Source organism: Clarias gariepinus, chromosome 21 (genome assembly GCF_024256425.1).
Source record: "Clarias gariepinus isolate MV-2021 ecotype Netherlands chromosome 21, CGAR_prim_01v2, whole genome shotgun sequence".
Lineage (NCBI taxonomy): Eukaryota > Metazoa > Chordata > Actinopteri > Siluriformes > Clariidae > Clarias > Clarias gariepinus.
This window is the reverse complement of record NC_071120.1, coordinates 3,627,204-3,646,854: the sequence shown is the minus strand read 5'-3', so window position 1 is coordinate 3,646,854 and position 19,651 is coordinate 3,627,204. Positions and strand designations below refer to the sequence as shown.

The 19,651-nt window shown below is 38.7% G+C and overlaps 1 protein-coding gene across 1 annotated transcript; it reads right to left on the bottom strand.

The window, feature by feature from the left end:
- Window positions 1–3,579: 3,579 nt before the first annotated feature.
- LOC128509199 (BOLA class I histocompatibility antigen, alpha chain BL3-7-like) lies at window positions 3,580–15,358 on the bottom strand. The gene is made up of 5 exons (XM_053480824.1): window positions 15,252–15,358; window positions 9,808–10,086; window positions 8,471–8,752; window positions 8,287–8,388; window positions 3,580–4,034 (listed from the first exon to the last, which is right to left on the bottom strand). The coding sequence occupies exons 1-5, from the start codon at window positions 15,274–15,276 to the stop codon at window positions 4,030–4,032; spliced, it is 693 nt and encodes a 230-aa protein (XP_053336799.1). The 5' UTR covers window positions 15,277–15,358; the 3' UTR covers window positions 3,580–4,029.
- Window positions 15,359–19,651: the final 4,293 nt, after the last annotated feature.

Sequence of the window (19,651 nt, the reverse complement as noted above, 5' to 3'; positions counted from 1 at the left end):
TTGCAGTGGTGATAGTACATGCATTTTTTAAAAGTGTAAAAGTAATGTTCACAGTAACAAATTAGATTCAGAAAAACAGATGCAGCAGCGAAGGCATCGGCCAAACTTTCTTTTTTGTATCACTCTTGTCGGTCAAGTACAGGCCTGCTGAAAGTGCTCCTAACCCCTTAAACAGCAGTCAAAGTAGAAGAAACAGAGATGTGGGTACACACCAGCCATCTCAAACATGTTCAAGAAACCTGAGAGAAGACAACACAGAGGTCAACAAGGATGAGCAGTAAAGTGCTAGTAACCTCTCCTGTAAACCCAGACAGACCCTCACCTGCACACAAGGTGGGTCAGAAGAACCAACTAGAGTGACAGGAACAACAAGAACCGCGACTCTTCACTTAAACTCATCGCAAGAATAAGTACACTACATCTTAGGATAACACGTGAAGAAAGTGTAAGCAGTAGCACAGAGTAACATATGGTGACATGTAAAAGTAGCAGCAACTAGAGTTAAAAGTAAGTGTTGTAACTAATGACAGGATAGAAGACTGTTTTACAGGACAGAGAATCTCAGTGACTGAGATTATTTACAGTACAGACATCGAATTGGCTGGACTGGACCCTTGGTTAAAAATGAGAAATCAACACCAACAACACCCCAAAGGAATTTGGGTCATTTTAGAAATGATAATAATAATTGTTACCCTGACATGCCGCCTTATTGAGGACTCAATACTGAAGTATTTTAAGCAAAACACTTACATTTAAACTAGAACAATGGGAAGAGACAGCATAATAAAAAAAAGCATAATGCCAATCTCAGGAGGTGTGCAGGACATATACAACGGCTCGTATTGGATACGCCATGTCATGTTCTCGAGCTGGGTAGCACTGCCCCTAAATAATGTTACAGCAGCAGAAGCAAACACAGACAACACATCTTGTATCATACTGATAACCACCATGGCTGTCCTGCTGATATCAGCATACTACAAACAAACACAGAGTCCAAAGGCAGCAGTTCCTGGGTGTCATTATACCAATACCCTACGTTTTGATGCCCCAGGAAGTTATTGCAAGTTATAAGTGCTTGTTAATAAATATGGAAACAATTGCACCTACAGTGGTACGAAAAAGTGTTTGCACCCTCACTGATTTCTTTTTTTTTTTTGTATTTCACACTTTAATGTTTCAGATCATTAAACAAATTTAAGCATTAGTCAAAAATAACACAAGTAAACACATCATACAGTTTTTAAATAAAGGTTTTTATTATTAGGGAAAAACAAAATCCAAAACTGCATAGCCCCGTGTGAAAAAGCAGGTGTATACAAGACGTAATGTTAAACGCTGTGAAATATTAAATGCTGCAGCAGACTGAAAGCAACAAAGAGCAACAGAACACTGACTTGACCGAGACTAATGGGTTCTACACAATGGGAATGACTGGGAAGACCCGACTCCTGACTGGCCTAAAACACCAGATGACAATTATTATAGTAATGATTAAGATACTGACACAGAGATGAAAGGTCCTATTTAAATTCTCAAAGTTATGAAGCATGTAAATAATATGAGCATGATGCACTTTTTTAATGCTTTTGTATTCTTATTACATTAGAGTATTAGTTGGAAAGACAATGTCTGATGGATTTACCTAATACACAGCATTATTTGTTATTAAATATAGTCTTTAAATGTGTAATACTAAAATGTATTTATTAAATGTATAAAGTTGTCATAAAATGACAAAAGGGGGAAATCGTAATAAACAAAATCACATTTTCATCATGTATTAATTCTGATCTTTGTAGTAATTGTGCCACGTAGACTATAAAAGCTTTAAACCTGTCTGATGAAACATAGAAACACAAGTCCGAGTATAGAACAGAAACATACTGACTTTGGTTGCTATTGAATAAATCATAAGACTAGGACATCTGGTCTGGGTCAGATAAAGAGGCATGAGTTTGAATGTAGGAACTTTATGTTGATTATGTTAGCAGAAATGTTTGTGTATAAAAATGAGACAGCTGAGAGAAAGAGATCACCTTTCTCCATGCTGCAACTGTTTGCTGTATGAGACTGGTCCTTCTGCAGAAGTTATAATAAAACCTTTGTTACTTTGCTCTTACCTACTGTATGAATTACTTGTCTTTATAGTGTTTTCAGGATTTCCACCCTAAAAAATAAAATAGCCATCTGCATATACATATCCTTAGCCCACCGCAGAGAAGCAGGCCTTTCTGGATACTGGTAATGACTTGAACTCGAATCTGAACCGGAATTGGGTTCACAGGTCTGAAGCAGCAGAACACACTGTCCAGAAGCTAATAGAGGCCCTCACCAGTGGCTTGGTCCTGAGGAACCAGAACTTGATCTGCCCATTCTGCTACACAGATGCCTTGGAGAATGACCTGGTGTCATGCTGTCATAGGGTGAGGAACCTCCAGTCTTGGAGGTGAGTTGGAATTTCACCCCAGTAAAGAACAAGCAAGCCAAGGTAAGGCTGTTCATTGAAGTGGCCTTTCCAGTTCTTGGAGATCCGCTACAACATGGAGCTTGCTTATGAAATCATGGATGATTTAACAAATATGTACAGCTCTATTAAGGTCGGGTGCAGAATTTCTATTGTTTTGAGGTCTGGACTTTTGGCCATTCCAAAGCCTTGATTCTTTTACATTTCAGGGATTCTATATGAATGTATAAACAAAAAGCAGGATAACTCATGGTCATTGATTATACAAATAGCTTCAATTGACATGCCAAATCTAATCACTTTGTCATTTCTTTAGCAGCACCTGGCTGCAACTCTTAAATCCTATAATCAGTAATGGAGTACTTAGCACTGACCACATGTTTTTATTTATTTATTTATTTATCTTTTTTAATATCCAAGGGAACAGAGAAGAAAAAAAATTTTTTTTTGCATATCTGATGTGGTATTTTCCTGATATTAAGACCTGTTATGATCAGATAATTTTTATTACAGTTGTAACTCAGCATACTGTACGAATATTAACTTTAAGAACTAAAATTCTGCAAGAAATTTGCCTCAGTATGCAGAGCATTGAGTCCAGTCCCCAGACCTTACTCCTATAGAACATTGATGGAGGGAGCTGAAACTTCTTCGATTTGCGATGCGAAAGGCAAGAAACCTTAAGGATTTAGAGAAGATCTGTAAAGAGTAGTAGACCAAAATCCCTTCTGAGATGTGTGCCTCTGCACCCTAAAAAATGCTGGGTTAAAAACAACCCATTCTGAGTTGTTTTTTAACCCAGCTGCTGGTTAAATATTGGACTAACTACATGCTGGGTTAATTTATTTGTTTAACCCAGCAAAATGGATTAAAAATTCAACCCAAATGCTGGGTCATATTTAACTGAGGTTGTTGGGTTAATTCTACCTCACAAATAGGTTATTATTATTTTCATGTTTTACAGTGAACCTGTAAAAAAAAAAAAATAAAAAAAAAAACTATCCACGTCTATTAAACAGTTAAATTACTTTGATATACTGGTTTATTACAAAAAAAACTTAAAAGTTTTGCAAACCATACATACATGCAATAAACAACATCCTATTAAATGTTCATAGAAAAAACATTTATTTTTCAAAAGCACAAGAACAGATAATCAACAGCGACATCATTACTATACTATTACTCACAAGGGCAGAATGGAGTAATAACACAAATAGGCTGAGGCAGCTTCTACAGAGCAGGATCTCTCTGTGACATTAGATATCTTTTCTGAAGAACAAAACTATCCAGCCCTGGTCCCGTTTTAACATACAAACACTGTCTATGACTTTTCAAGTAGGCCTTGCTATTTCATAGCAACATTACAAAAAGTCCTATACAGGAGCACACTACTTTAAATAGTTAATGTCAAAAATATAAAATGCCTTGAAGCACACATCAACCGCCCCAAGTAGTGTGCATTGCTCCAGAGCCTGTCCCACCAGAATGACGAATGCCTGAGAGCAGCGCTGGTCATCATCTCCCAACGTCAGGATGTAGGGTACGGCCTTGACCCTTCAGCCTGCTTGAGGTATTCCACCATGTTGGTTCCAACCATAGAAAGAAAGAAATGAAAGAAAGTAAAAAATTTTGTTGAATAGCAAAGATTAAACTGAATAAGATCCGCATTGATTTTAAGCTAATTACCAAGGAAATGCATCGTCATATCTGGGGTCATACTGGCACATTACAATCACCCAAATATTAATACTTCCATCTAGTAGTTATCTGTACAGCTGACTGATAGTTAATTTAGCCTGAGTCACAAGCAACTTTGGTTAAAGAGGGCTAACTGGTTAGCTTACATGCAGCAGTCATATTTGCATAGTACTTGCCAAAGGGGGAAAGGTGTAAAATATTGTTATAACTCGGGAGAAACGCGGGGTAAATTACTAGCTCGTGAAAAACGGGAGGTTAGCAGGTGTGTATATTTGTGAGAGGATCAGTGTTTTGTAACACCCCAGCATTTTATTTTCTCAAGCAGTGGGATTAATAAAGTTCTAATGTTAATGTGGTTGCTAACGCTAGCAACCTAACTAAATGCTAGCGTCATGCTAATACTACAGTTACAGTTTCGTCACCCTGCAAACATTCTACAGAGAAAGATAAAAAGCTCAGACATCTTATCCGTTTCCTTCACACACATGTGGGGTTCTTTGGCTAACTATAGCAGCTACTGTCAGCTAAATTATCTTACCTCAGACCAGCCTGAAAGTTTAAGTGTAACCTTAACACGGTAACAGTAATAAATCTCACATATAGTAATAATTTTTTTAGTCATATGTGACTTAGGTGACTGAACATGTGTATACAGACCTTGTATTTAACGTCATTTCCCCTTAAATAAACTGTCATCAGCGGTGTGGGAGCTCAAGAGAGACACGAAGCTCTGACTGACAGCCGCTGAATCCACCGGTGAACTTTGGGGGAGGAGCCAATCAAACTTCAACCCAGCAGCTGGGTTACACAAAAACTACCCAACTCTCTGTAAATAACCCAGAAAAATGATCCAACAGAGGCAACCCAGCGCTTGGGTAGAAAAAACAACCCAGCGTTTTTTAGTGTGTGGGCTCACCAACAAGGATTTCTCCACCAAGTACAGTACTAAGTTATGTTTTTGCTTTGGGAAATACTTATTTTACTCATTAAAACGCAAATAAATTTATAACTTTTGCATTGTGTTCTTTTTCTGGGTGTTTAGTTGATATTCTGAAATTATTTGAAATAAACCTGTGATAAAAAAAAATCATAGACCCTTCATTTCTTTGTAAATGGGCAAAACTAGAAAAATATTTAGGGGGATCAAATATTTATTTTCCATTTTTATTATTTATCATACTAGATCGATCGATAGATAGATCGATAGATGGATAGATAACTGTTGAATATCTTAGAGGCAAAAGCCATTTTTAAAACAGGAATGTAGATTGACAGCACTAAAGGGTATAAGTTATGTTTTTTTTTTGCGGGGTTTCAATTTTCTCCCCAATATTAGTCGTAGCCAATTCCTCCCCGTCACTAGGGGGCTCCCACATTAAGGCTACTACTACCAGTCAGTCAGGAGGACGAAGACTATCATGGTGTTTCCTCCGAACCGCGTGACGTCAGCCGACCGCATCTTTTCGAACTGCTTGCTCACGCACCGTTAGGGGCGGAGTAACACACTCGGAGGAAAGCGCTAGCCGCTCCTTCCGCGTGCGCGAGCTCACAGACGTCCCTGATTGGCTGTAGAGCCGTGATTAATGTGAGAGCGCGAGTACCTCTCATCCCTCCCCCCTGAGAGAGCTCGGCCAATCAGCTCTCTCTGTGCCTCCGGCTGTGAGAGGAAAACAGCATCAATCGGGGTTCGAACTAGCGCTTACCGGATGACGAGCGCTTTACCACTGCGCCACTCGGAGGCATAAGTTATGTTTTTTTTACTTTTGAGACACATCTAGTTCAGGTATTAATAAAACAAGAAGGCTAGGCTTACAGTAACTGTATAAAACTCTACTTGTCACCAAGAAAGTCTGTTTCAAGATAGTGTGGTAGAAAATTTTAAATCAACTATGTGTGTCTTTACTAAAAGTCTACATAATCATGCGTCAGTTAGAGTTGCAGACTTGGTGCAGAATATGTGTACATGCAAGAAAGAACAAGATGTACAGAGAGTAAAAGCCTTGATCTATCTACGTTGGCATCAGAAGATGCAACTCGCCTGCTTATCAACACCCAAGGAAAAAACTCTGTTGTTTTCTTAAACATTATTTGTTTTATTTGATGTCACCATGACCTACTCCGTTAGAATATATAAGGCACTGTGGAATAGGGGGCCCGGGGGACTTACCTCTCTCTTGCAGACGCCTTTGCGGTGTGTGTAACAGTGGTGTCCAGTGCTGTTTAAAATAAACCCCTACTCTTGTTGTGATACTATCTGAAGTCTCCAGAGTTGTTAATTTAATTTCCGCCACAATAGACACTATATGTCAAATATGATAACATATCAGTTCAAACTGATCAAAACCCCATGAAATGCATGTCCATTATAGAAGGATTCAGGTCAGTGCACAAAGCATTAATCCTAAGCGCTACAATCTTATCAATAAAAATAGCAGAAAGCGTATTAAACATATCAGCAGACTAAGAATGATGTAAGATTACATAATGATTTAAAACAGAATCAAAAGTATTAAAAAGCACACAACGATTAGGTTGTTAGGTGTTTCTTTAAAATGTCCAGTGACAAAAGTCAGAGGCAAGAACAGACAGGCCATTTAGGAGCATGGGAGGATTACTGATGCCAGCCAACTGTGTTTTTTTGTTTTGTTTTGTTTTTAATAAGTATTTTTTTTACACTATTGCCCACCTTATGTACTAAAGTGATGATTTCTGAAACTGAAATTCAATTAGCGAATTAAATAAAGTTAACAATGTTAATCTATTCATTAGTCTGAATCTGTTAGTCTTGAATTGCATCATTGTTGTGTTTGCTATGTTTTGCTCGTGGAAAACGTTTAAACATACATGCTAGGATGGAGAGAGAGCAGCCAGGTGACACAGAAAGAGTTCTTGCAAGAGTTAAATTGCTAGCAATTATTAGATGTAGCTCCCCTGCTAAAAGTCATTAATATTATTTATTATAAACTTGAGTTTATAGAGGACAAAAAAAAAAATCACATTCTTTTTTATAGAGTAAGCAGGAAAGGTGCGGGGAAACAGGAACTAGTGCAGACAGGAACAAATAAAGTCTGATTTTTCAATGTGATTTTTCTAAAAATATTTCATCATAATGTAGTCAGACATCATCAGACTAAAGGCTTAACTAGACAAGGGACTAAACATACCAGACTAAACATACTTGTATCAAAACATACTAGGGATTAAACAAACAAGGGACTAAATCTACTAGACAGGCTTGGCTAGGCCTACTAGCTGTTATGCACACTATCTGCTAAGCTGGATGGTAGCTGAACAGACTAGTAGCCAAAGATCCAAGGGACGAACAGACTAGGTACACAGCAGACTAGGTATGAAACAGACTAAGAACTAAACAGATGGGTAGACAAGTTAAACTAGGAGACTCAACAGACTAAGAACTAAGCAGGTTAGTAGCTAAACAGACTAAGAGGTTAAACACACAAGAGGCTAATCCTACTAGAGGCTAACCATGCTAGAGGCTAAGCCTACACTAGGAGACACACAGGCAGCAACAGTAACTAAACAATGTAGACAAACTGACAGAGAGACACACAGACAAGGAGACAGTCTAACATCACATACTCAACCAAAACAAATGTAAACGAAACCAAACAGTTTTATAAAACAAATGCCTAACAAAAAATACCCACTTCATATAACCAACGCTCGACACAGTTTCCCAGAACAAACAACTACAGTGTTTATAAAAAAACTTCGAGTTACCTCGTTCAGGTGAGCGCTCTCATCACCTGACCAAGGTGCATTCTGGGAAACTGACACAAAACACAGTTTTTGGACGCACAGCGCCCTCTAGGGGTGATCCCTTACAGTGCCCCACCCCCCCCCCCAAAAAAAATGCTCCCCCGGTAACGGTAACGGAGGTCCCTGGCACTCTCCCCAATGTCCTGGGTCATTCCACCCGACTGCGACGAGCAGGCTCTACGAGCAGGCTCCACAGTTAGTATCAAATTTGTCTACTGGATTTGCATTCACAAGACAATTAGTCAATATCAACTAATTGTCTTGTCTAATTTCTCAGTTCAACTTAAACAGAAGCAAAATATTTAAACAGTTGTCTAAACACTTCCTTGTCTCACCAGAGTTCTTCTTCTTCTTCCAGACCACAATTCCAGCAACAACGGCAACGAGAGCGACGAGAGCCGCGACTACAGCAGAGATGATAGCAATCGATCCTCCACCTGTTAAATCAGCACAGAGTCTTTATTATCTGCTGCAGCAAGAAATCAGCTTTCACTCTCTACAGCTCTAGTTTATTAGGACCTTTTGGTACTTCTCGCACTAACTCCTTCTCCAAGCTGCTGTGCTGAACCACGCAGGTGTAGTTGTGTTTCTGCAGCTCCTCAGCTGGGACTTTCAGAATGCTTCTCTTCTGGAAGCTTCCATCCTGGTTATGTAACGTCTCTCCGAGCTCCACGTTTTCATGCACGTCCTCTCCGTCCTTCTGCCAGGTGATATTTAGTGGTTTCGGGAAGAAACCTGTAGTGTGACACACCACCTCTGGAGAAGGAAAGTGTTTCTGGAACACTGACACCTCGGGAACAACTGCAGAGACATGGGGGTACAAGTACATTGTACAGGGTTAAGTAATGGTTGCTGTAAATAATGGAATATGTTAACAGTGTGTGCAGTATCTGTGTGTGTGTTTTTGTGTCACATTTTCAGGCTGAGAAATCACACACCAAACCTGGCCATCCTGTGTCCCCAAATAAATTTAGAAACCACAAACAGCTTTATTTTATCTTGTACCTGTCAATTCTTCTGCTCTAGTGTTACAAACAGATCTGTCTTCACTTTAGTGCAAAACGAGCACCTCATTGTAATTAGATTGATCATAATCTAAATAAATGTTTTTATTTATCTTTAAACTACTTCTGATAGCCTGTTTCTTTTCTAATCAGCTGGCATCTACCGCATAACAGAAGCGTTCTAAAGTTTGTAAAGTATGAAAATTAAAGCGACCAATTTGTCCGATTTGAAATTTTGTTCATATAGTCTAATGATAAAATTTAGATAAGTAAATAAAAACACAAACTAATACAGTGGAATCTTGGATTTTTAGCAAAAACAATCTAGTCAATTTTCACTTAATAAACGAGCGAGACTAAATATATAATTACAAAGTATCATCGAGTTTTATGTGGCACACATGCGCTTCTTGTTTTGACTCTGAGCATCACGTGATCACAACTGAGCCAGTGGTTCTTCGTTCCAGTGCTGCAGAATTGTGGGTAATCATCTCTCCTGCATGGTCTCAGTGTGTGTGCGTCACTTGTATAGTCAACATGCGTGTACGTGTACTGTTTAACATTAACACCGTGACCACGTGTGTGTGCGTAAAGCATTTTATTTTATTTATTTATTTTTGTTGTTGTTCATGTTTCATGTTATTGTATTAATTTTCTTCAAAAAATTAAAAGCCAATTTAAAAAATCATTACTTTAGTACATTTGGTGGGCGATAATAATTATATATATATATATAGTAAGCAGGCCAGATCAGTCGCCAGGCCACCGGGGATCCTCCTGGTGCTCCCAATGGCCAGTCCATGCCTGGTGTGTGTGTGTGTGTGTTTGTTTATAACAAATCACATACTTTACCTTTTCTCTCCAAAATCTCTCTGCCATAAGACATATATTCATTTATCCTGTTGATACAGTCGATGCCCACATAGTTCTTCCAGTCTTCAGTGGTCACATTATTAATAAAATCACAAGTCTGTTTGCTGATCTCATCCTGAGATTTGGCTGAAATCCATGTTTTATTATTTACATCAAAATTGAGGAAATCTTTTCCATCATATCCTAACTGCATGTGTCCTCTTGTGGTGCCGTCATTATCAATCTCACAGCCGTACATCAGCTGCAGTGTGTGAACTCCTGCACACACACACACACAAACACACACACACACACACACACACACACACACACACACACACACACACACACACACACAAACAGGAAATGACTGTGATAAGGTTCAACTCTACACACTGTAAACCCCAATTCTTAAAATTCTAATTCTAAAGCTCAGTGGTTAAGTCATTGGACTACGGTTCGGAAGACCCCAGGTTCAAACCCCACAACCACCATTGAGCAAGGCCCTTAACCCTCAACTGCTCAGATGTATAATGAGATAAGAGCGTCTGCCAAATGCTTAAATGTAAATGTAAAGTAATTAAGCATATTGAGTACTGTTAACTTAAACAATTACAATTAGTTCAAATTAATAGATATTTAAGAGTATTTAGAACTTTTTCGTTCTTTCTCGTTTTTATTTAGAAGGTTTTCGCATAATGCTGTAAGTATAATCTTTACAAATCTAGGCACCCTAAAGTTGTCAAATAATACTTATATAATTTGTAACAGTAGCCTGCCATGAGAAAGGCCCAGGCGATCCCCAGCCACTGGATGAAGTGCCTGTACCAAGCCCAGATATAAATGGGCAGATATAAATGTGTTTAGAAGGGCATCTGGCATAAAAACTTGTGACAAATCGCTGTGGCGACCCATTGCCAGGAGCAGGCAAAAGACAAACAACAATTTATTTGATTTATCAGTAATGCAAGTAAAGAATGATAAATATAAATGAGTACAACAAACTCAAAAACTGATAGTTCTGTTTACTTAAAATTGGAAACATCATTACTTTAAAAATTGATGTAACTGATTACCTCAAATTTTTTGAGTTTTGCCAACTTATTCAGGTTTACAGTACACTAAAACATCTCACTACACTTTATTCTTTATTTAGTGCTTAATGAATCAAACAATTACATGTTATTTTAGACATTAGGTAAGGGAAAAGTGGACAAGGAGACTTGGTGGTGGAACGAGGAAGTCCAGGAGTATATACAGGGAAAGAGGCTAGCTAAGAAGAAGTGTGACACTGAGATGACTGAAGAGAGTAGACAGGAGTACAGGGAGATGCAGCGTAAGGTGAAGGTAGAGGTGGCAAAGGCCAATGCTAGGCTAGACAGTAAGGAGGGAGAGGTGGATCTGTACAGGTTGGCGAGGCAGAAAGATAGAGATGGGAAGGATGTGCAGCAGGTTAGAGTGATTAAAGATAGACATGGAAATGTACTGACAGATGCCAGGAGGGTGATGGGAAGTTGGAAGGAGTACTTTAAAGAGTTGATGAATGAGAATAATGAAAGAGAACAAAGAGTAGAAGAGGTGACTTGTGGAGCAGGAAGTAGCAAATATTAGTTAAAGTGAGGTGAGAAGAGCGTTGAAGAGTGGAAAGGCTGTTGGTCCTGATGACATACCTGTGGAGGTATGGGAGTGCTTAGGAGAGGTGGCAGTAGAGTTTCTGACAAGTTTGTTTAACAAGATCTTGGAGAGTGAGAGGATTCCAGAAGAATGGAGGAGAAGTGTATTGGTGCCGATTTTTGCAATGAATCATTGTAAGCATTTCACTACATTTCGTACACTAATGACTGTATATGTGACAAATAAAATTTGAATTTGAAGCTGTGGGAAAGAGTAGTGGAAGCTAGGTTAAGGGCAGAGGTGAGCATTTGTGAGCAGCAATATGGTTTTATGCCTAGAAAAAGTACACCAGATGCAGTATTTGCTTTGAGGATGCTGACGGAGAAGTACAGAGAAGGTAATAAAGAGTTGCATTGTGTCTTTGTAGATTTAGAGAAAGCATACAACAGGGTGCCAAGAGAGGAGCTATGGTGTTGTATGAGGAAGTCTGGAGTGGCAGAAAAGTATGTTAGAGTGGTGTAGGACATGTATGAGAGCTGTAAGACAGTGGTAAGATGTGCTGTAGGTGTGACAAAAGAGTTCAAGGTGGAGGTGGGTCTGCATCAAGGATCCGGCTCTAAGCCACTTTTTGTTTGCTTTGGTGATGGACAGGATGACAGATGAGGATAGACAGGAGTCTCCATGAACAATGATGTTTTCAGATGACATTGTGCTTTGTAGCGAGAGCAGGGAACAGGTGGAGGAAAATTTTAAGAAGTGGAGGTATGCTCTTGAAAGCAGAGGAAGGAGGTGAAGAGGCGGGTACAGGCAGGTTGAATGGGTGGAGAAAAGTGTCACGTGTGTTGTGCGATAAAAGAGTATCAGCGAGAATGAAGGGAAAGGTGTACAGGAACGTGGTGAGACCAGTGATGCTCTACGGCTTAGAGACAGTGGCGCTAAATAAAAGACAGGAGTCAGAGTTGGAGGTAGCAGAGCTGAAGATGTTGAGGTTCTCTTTGGGAGTGACAAGGATGGATATTATCAAGAATGAGTTCATCAGAGGGACAACCCATGTTAGATGTTTTGGAGATAAAGTCAGAGAGGCCAGATTGAGGTGGTTTGGGCATGTTCAGAGGAGAGATTGTGAATATATCGGTAGAAGGATGTTGAGGTTGGAACTGCCAGGCAGGAAATCTAGAGGAAGACCAAAGAGGAGATTTATGGATGCAGTGAGAGAGGACATGAAGTTAGTTGGTGTGAGAGAAGAGGATGCAGAGGATAGGGTTAGATGGAGGCAGATGATTCGCTGTGGCGACCCCTGAAAGGGAACAGCCGAAAGACAAAGAAGAAGAAGAATTACATGTTATTTTACCCTTTTAATTACACTCACTCCTAAAGTGCCTGGTTATTTCTATTGCCTTGTACAAAGTGCATCTCAAAAAATTTGAAAATCACGCAAAGATAATTATTTTTTGTAATTATAAACTCTCATATTCTTGATTCATTACATAAAAAGCAAAGTATTTCAAGCCTTTGTCTCAACACTCTCTTAAAACCCTCTCATGTGCACCTAGAACGACAGCCATGCAATGAATTAGGCTGGTAAAGAGACAGACAGGGACAATTTTTTATTTGTACCTTTTTTTTTTTTTTTTTTATACAATTTTTTTGTCCTAACGTGTTTTGTTTTTTGATGAATGAGGATAATGAAAGAGAACAAAGAGTAGAAGAGGTGACTGTTGTGGAACAGGAAGTAGCAAATATTAGTAAAAGTGAGGTGAGAAGAGCGTTGAAGAGGATGAAGAGTGGAAAGGCTGTTGGTCCTGATGACATACCTGTGGAGGTATGGAAGTGCTTAGGAGAGGTGGCAGTAGAGTTTTTGACAAGTTTGTTTAACAAGATCATGGAGAGTGAGAGGATTCCAGAGGAATGGAGGAGAAGTGTATTGGTGCCAATTTTAAAGAACAAGGGAGATGAGCAAAGCTGTGGCAATTATAGAGGTATAAAGCTAATGAGCCAGACAATGAAGCTGTGGGAAAGAGTAGTGGAAGCTAGGTTAAGGGCAGAGGTGAGCATTTGTGAGCAGCAATATGGTTTTATGCCTAGAAAGAGTACATCAGATGCAGTATTTGCTTTGAGGATGCTGGAGGCAGTGTACTTGAGTACTGATGTGAAAGGCATGGTATGAAACAATAGTGCCTATAGTGTCTCAAGCAGTCTAAGAATCTGTGTTAGTATGGCTCAAGCTCAATATATACTCAGCAAAAAAAAGAAACGTCCTCTGACTTTCAACTGTTTTTACTTTCAGTAAACTTAATGTGTAAATATTTGTATGAACACTAAAAGAGTCAACACCATAAGACATAAACTAAAAATGTTTCCCAATGTGTCCCTGAATGAAGGGAGGCTTAAAATCAAAAGTACCAGTTAGTATCTGGTGTGGCCACCAGCTGCTTGAAGTACTGCAGTGCATCTCCTCCTCATGGACTGCCTATTGCGGACAGTCTGAGCACTGATGGAGGGATTGTGTGTTCCTGGTGTGACTCGGCCAGTTGTTGTGGCCATCCTGTACCTGTCACGCAGGTGTGATATTCGGATGTACCCATCTTGTGCAGGTGTTGTTACACGTTTTCTTCCACTGCGAGGATGATCAGCCATCCTTCCCGTCTCCCTGTAGCGCTGTCTTAGGCGTCTCACGGTGCGGACATGGCGATTTATCACCCTAGTCACATCAGCAGTCCTCATGCCTCCCTGCAGCATGCCTAATGCACGTTCACGCAGATGAGCAGGGACCCTGGGCATCTTTCTTTGGGTGTTTTTCACAGTCGGTAGACGAGTCTCTTTAGTGTCCTGCGTTTTTAGAACTGTGACCTTAAATGCCTACTTTCTGTAAGCTGTTAAGGTCTTAACGACCATTCCACAGGTGCATGTTAATTAATTGATTATGGTTAATTGAACATGCATGGAAAACATTGTTTAAACCCTTTACAATGAAGATCTGCAAAGTAATTTAGATTTTTACAACATTATTGTTGAAATACACAGTCCTGAAAAAGGGACATTTATTTTTTTGCTGAGTACTGCATATATATATTTTTTGCAGTGACATATACACATATATATGGCACTGCAAAAAATTAATATATGTATATATTAATGTCACTGCAAAAAATATTAAGTTCTATACATTTCCTAACATACTAGTAGCTTTTTGTGACATGTTTTAATGTTTTCTGAATATAATTCGCTGTAATGCTGGTAATCAACTGACACTGTAATTTAATATTATCTAGTTAAGTGTTAAAATAACCATGCAAATTAAATGTGTAATAACACAGATATAGAGTACACACCCTTTTAATATTAAACATATAGTCACTGGAAATATTAGCATGGATTTATGGGTGGAGTGCTAAAGCAGCGAAACAGGACATATCTTTGGTATACCAATGCATGGTAAGTGCAGGTAAGAGAGACTTGGTGCACTTAAAGGGTAACTTGTGCTATGGCCTCATTGTAGAAAATGTAACTGTCTGAGCTTTTATAAAAATCAAAAAAAAATCAGCAACTTTGCACGGCCTAAACTTATCACCATAACTCTTAATTACAGTAATACACACAAAGCTGGGGTATACCATTGCAATCTGTGACTTATTATTATTGTAGTCAACAATAGACATCAAAAAATAATTAAATACTTTTGCTGGAAGCATTAGTTTTCTTTTTGTAAGTGAAACACCTGTTATTTACCAGTAATGCTGCTATTAATCAAATATGTCATAATTAAATAATTTTAAATAATATTAATAAGAATGTTTGTGTGTCACTGATTAAAACTGTAAGTGTTTTACCTGCGGTGTGATTAAAGTTCTTCATCACTATACCCAGGCCTTTTCTTAAGCTCCCCTCCAAATGCTGATAAATCTCTGTGTGTCTGTTCCAGAAGTCTGGATATTCATTAGTGACATTCTGTATCCACTCTGTCTTTGGAATCGCCTTTTTGATGTCACTGTCGTAGTACTCAAACTCCTGTCCATCCACCAGACCCACAACAGTGAATTCTGGGAAATTTAATTTTGGTGTAACTGCAGTGTAAAAGTACTGCAGAGAGTGTGAGACTGTAAACATGAAAAAAAACACACATTATACATTTCAACCGAGTAATCTGATTGGACAAGAAACATTCCACAAGTGATATTGGACAATAACAGCACTGAGATGTTTAACTATTTGCATTACTTAGTATCCCAGATGTATCCCAGATGTTCTGCAATCAACTCACAGCCAGTCACAAGCGTAGGTGAAAGTAGGTCATTACTGAGAAAACAGCAGCTGCCTGCCAAATATTCAAAACCAGACACAAAAGCACTTTCAGCAAGAACACACATCTAATAACGTAATGCCATTGTGATGGTGTGCTTACAGCCAGTGCATTACCTAAAACCATAACTTTTTGTTCAACCACAAGAAGGGGAGCACAGCACACGTTTAGCGCCATGGAAAACGCCACCACACGGCCGAACTGTTCACTGTGGCTGGTTCCCAATAACCTTCCTGTGGTCATCTGTTTACTTTTAAAATCTCTCAGGTGCTCAGCATGTACAGTCCTGCACCTATATCCTCTCCCTCCAGATTCTGATCGCTCAGGGGAAGCTCTAGCATGCAGAAAACTGAAGAAAAGAGGCAGTCTCCCTGGCTCAACTCTCTTCATGGCTCACTCACGATTTATTGCTCTGCTTTCGCCCAAAGACGTTGCTGAAGGCTGTGTCATGAACCTCAGAAACCCTAGACATTAACTGAACCTGTGTGTGTGTGTGTGTGTGTGTGTGTGTGTGTGTGTGTCTGTGTATCTGTGTGTGAGCGCAAGTGTGAGTTCTCCTTAAGCGTGAGTTTTCCTTAAGTAAAGAGAATGTATTTTCGCGTAGTCTTGTCTTCTGTCATCTGTGTTTACCTGACACAAGATTGCTTTTGTTACAGTCATCTTAAACAACACTTTGTCTACTTAGTAATTGCTTCTAATTTGTTTCAAATCACTTTTGAAACGTTTCTGTTTAGGGGTACAAATAACTATGTTCAAAGCTAACTATGTTCTAACACAGGACTGAATCCCAAATCTCTCTTCAACCTCTGATCAAGGGCACTTCTTGTTGAACAATTGATTGTAGTTTTTCATTTAATGCTATTTTAAATAACCTGATCATTTAGAGTCCGGTGGTAGTGCCAGTTCAAAACAAACCTCATAAAAACTGCCTTTGTTTTTCCATGGCCTAAAGAGTTACATCATTATGTTGCTGTACACATCTGTGTACGTTTCTACTTTTCCTGCAAAGTTATTGGTAATGCTAGCGGTAATGTGCTGTAAAGTTTTTTATGTTGTATTTTTCTTCACTGGTAAGGTAGGTTTTTAACTTTTGCACTGTTTTTAAACACAGTTGGTTCTTTATTGTACCTAGTTTTTGCTGTTTGGTGGTGTTGATTGTAGTGTGATTAAAGTAGATGTAAAGCAATTTGTACATTGCAAAGATACTAACAAAAAAGTGTACATAAAAAATGTTATAAAAAGTTCATCAATATCATACTGTTACCAATTCTTGGAAGTAAACATATTTTAAAATAATTGTTGTAGGAAATATTTAATTCTTAGTGTGTTTCATGATATTTTGTGTTCGTGAGAACAGATTGTCTTTCTTTTACCACGACACAAGCTGCACTTTCAATAAACAGATTCTATAGAAGTTTATGTTAAAGGTCGTAAAACTGTTGAACGCTCGTAAATGCAGAGCTACTCCCAAATTTATGTTCTTCTTTACCTTATCTTTTAAGAGCATTCCAGACTGGATGTAAACATTCCCACATCCACCTTTTCTTTGGTTCTTTGTGTGTGTGCGTATATATACTCCTGTCTCCCACAATAAACTTTGAACGTCTCACTGAACACTGACTTGTGTGCTTCATTGAGGGGCTCCCTGAGCTCAGGCGGGACAGCAGAATACAGGCGGAGCACTGAGTAGACCAAAGGGGGTCTACCAAAATTCAAGAAATCCTTACAATTTTATTATAGTACACTTTCCAAAAGTAATGTTATAGAAAAATATACTTTAAGTGGAAGATCAGTGTAATTTCCAAAGCATACTTATTTTTTAAATATACACTACTGTTCAAAAGTTTGGGGTCATTTGCAAATTTCTTTGTTTTTGTTTAGTGATTTATTTTCTACATTCTACAACAATACTGGGGATTTCAAAACTATAAACTAACACGTATGGAATTAGGTAATTACATAACAACAAGAAAAACAACAGTTAGTTGTTATTTTAAGACACAGAGGTCAGCCTTTCTGTAATAGTTCTTGCAAGAACAGTATTGTGTCAAATGCATTTGCAAAAACCGTCAATCACCATAATGAAACTGTCTCTCATGAAGGCCATCCCAGGAGGGCGAGACCAAAACCTACCTCTGCCGCAGACGAGAAGTTCATTTAGAGTTATCAGCCCGAAAAAATGACGAATTAACAGCACCTGAGATTAGAGGCGTTATGAAGTCTTTACAGAGCAGAAGTAGCAGAAACATCTCACCATTAACTGTTCAAAGGAGATTAATGCATTTTTTGGACGCCATCAGCCTTTACAATGTAGAAAGAAAAAAAAATCAGGAACCATCATGGAGTTAGAAAGTCACCCCAAACTTTTAAACGGTAGTGTATATTTAAACTTTAAAATAAAAAAAATGCTCAAAATAATCATTATAACAATAACAATGTACAGAAAGCATACATTAGAATACAAATTTTTATATACAGTAGTCTCAGTATATTTTTTGTTACATTTGAATGTACTTATTCATACTTACTTATGCTTATATTTAGTGCACTACTCTCTCTTGCACGTGTGCTTTTAAAATCAGTTTTATACGCTGAATCTTTCACTCGCGCACATGTGCTCTCAAATTTGTTTTTGCACTGAAACTCATTTTAATGTGTTCAAGATCATATATGTGTGTTTGAACTCTGTCTCTTCTGTTCGCTCAATATCATAAAGTTAAACTAGCTTGGACTGCAGCAGCATTAGAACTCTGCTACAATTCCAGCCAACCAGACTCAAAAGTTCTGCTAATCAGAAACTAGAGGCGGGCATATTCTGTTTCTGGATTGGCTCCCCAGGCCTCTGCTTCTAGTTTAAATTCACGTCTGGAAGCTGCATAATTGCGTGCGTTAGTTCATATCATTATTAATTAATTTTCATCGCCATAAGGTACATTTAGTGGTTTCTGTTAGGTGGTTTGAATTTAAGTCAATAGTTGAAGCTATAGAATGTATTGTGTGTAATGTGTTATTGCTAAATCTTATATACCTTGCTTCTAGTATAGTGCTCCGTTGCTATCGGCCTGTTTTCAGATTCTGTGTAACAGCTACAGTAGAATCAACACACCAAGTTTAAACTAATACAGTATATTCACATTATGATGCCTGTCTTTGTGCAGACAAAAGTTTATATTTCTGTTTGTGTGTTTGTGAGGCAACCTAAAGTTTTGTACTAAGTGTATTTAAGTTGTAATTAAATTGTACAGAAACACAATTTTAAGTGTATTAAGTATCCTTTTGTGTGCTAAAGTGGAACAACTTTACAATAAGGATACTTAGTACACTTAAAGTATATGGCTGTGTGTGTACTAACGTACAAACCTGACAGTAATTAATGAAACTAAAGTACTGTATATGTTCATGTACTATAAGTACATTACAGCAATTTTTAACTGGGTTACAAATACACGAGTAATATACCATTGTCACAGGCGGGGATGAATAGGAGTGAACCCAATAGCAGACAGTTCCTTCTTATGAGATTTTATTAGAATCCAGAGAAGTTTAGGATATCAGAGCACTAAGAGTGGAGAAGGGAGGAGGTGCGTGTGTGTGTGTGTGTGCTTAGTGACTGAGGACCTGGGGAAGCCCCTAGTGACGAGAGAGAAGGCGGGGCTATGACGCGGGGAATCTCCACATATACTACACACATAGTGGGCATGATACTATGGGTCTTATCTGGGAGACATGAAATAAAGGGTTGATGCGTCGCATAGTGGACGGTAGGAGCAGTCTGACTGCACAGGGGTTGATGATCTTGACTATAGTGAATGGCCCAATGAACCTGGGAGCGATCTTGCGGGAGAGTGTCTTGATGGGGATGTTGCGAGTGGCGAGCATGACTCTCTGTCCAACGCGGTAGGTAGGGGCTGTGGAACGGCGGCGATCAGC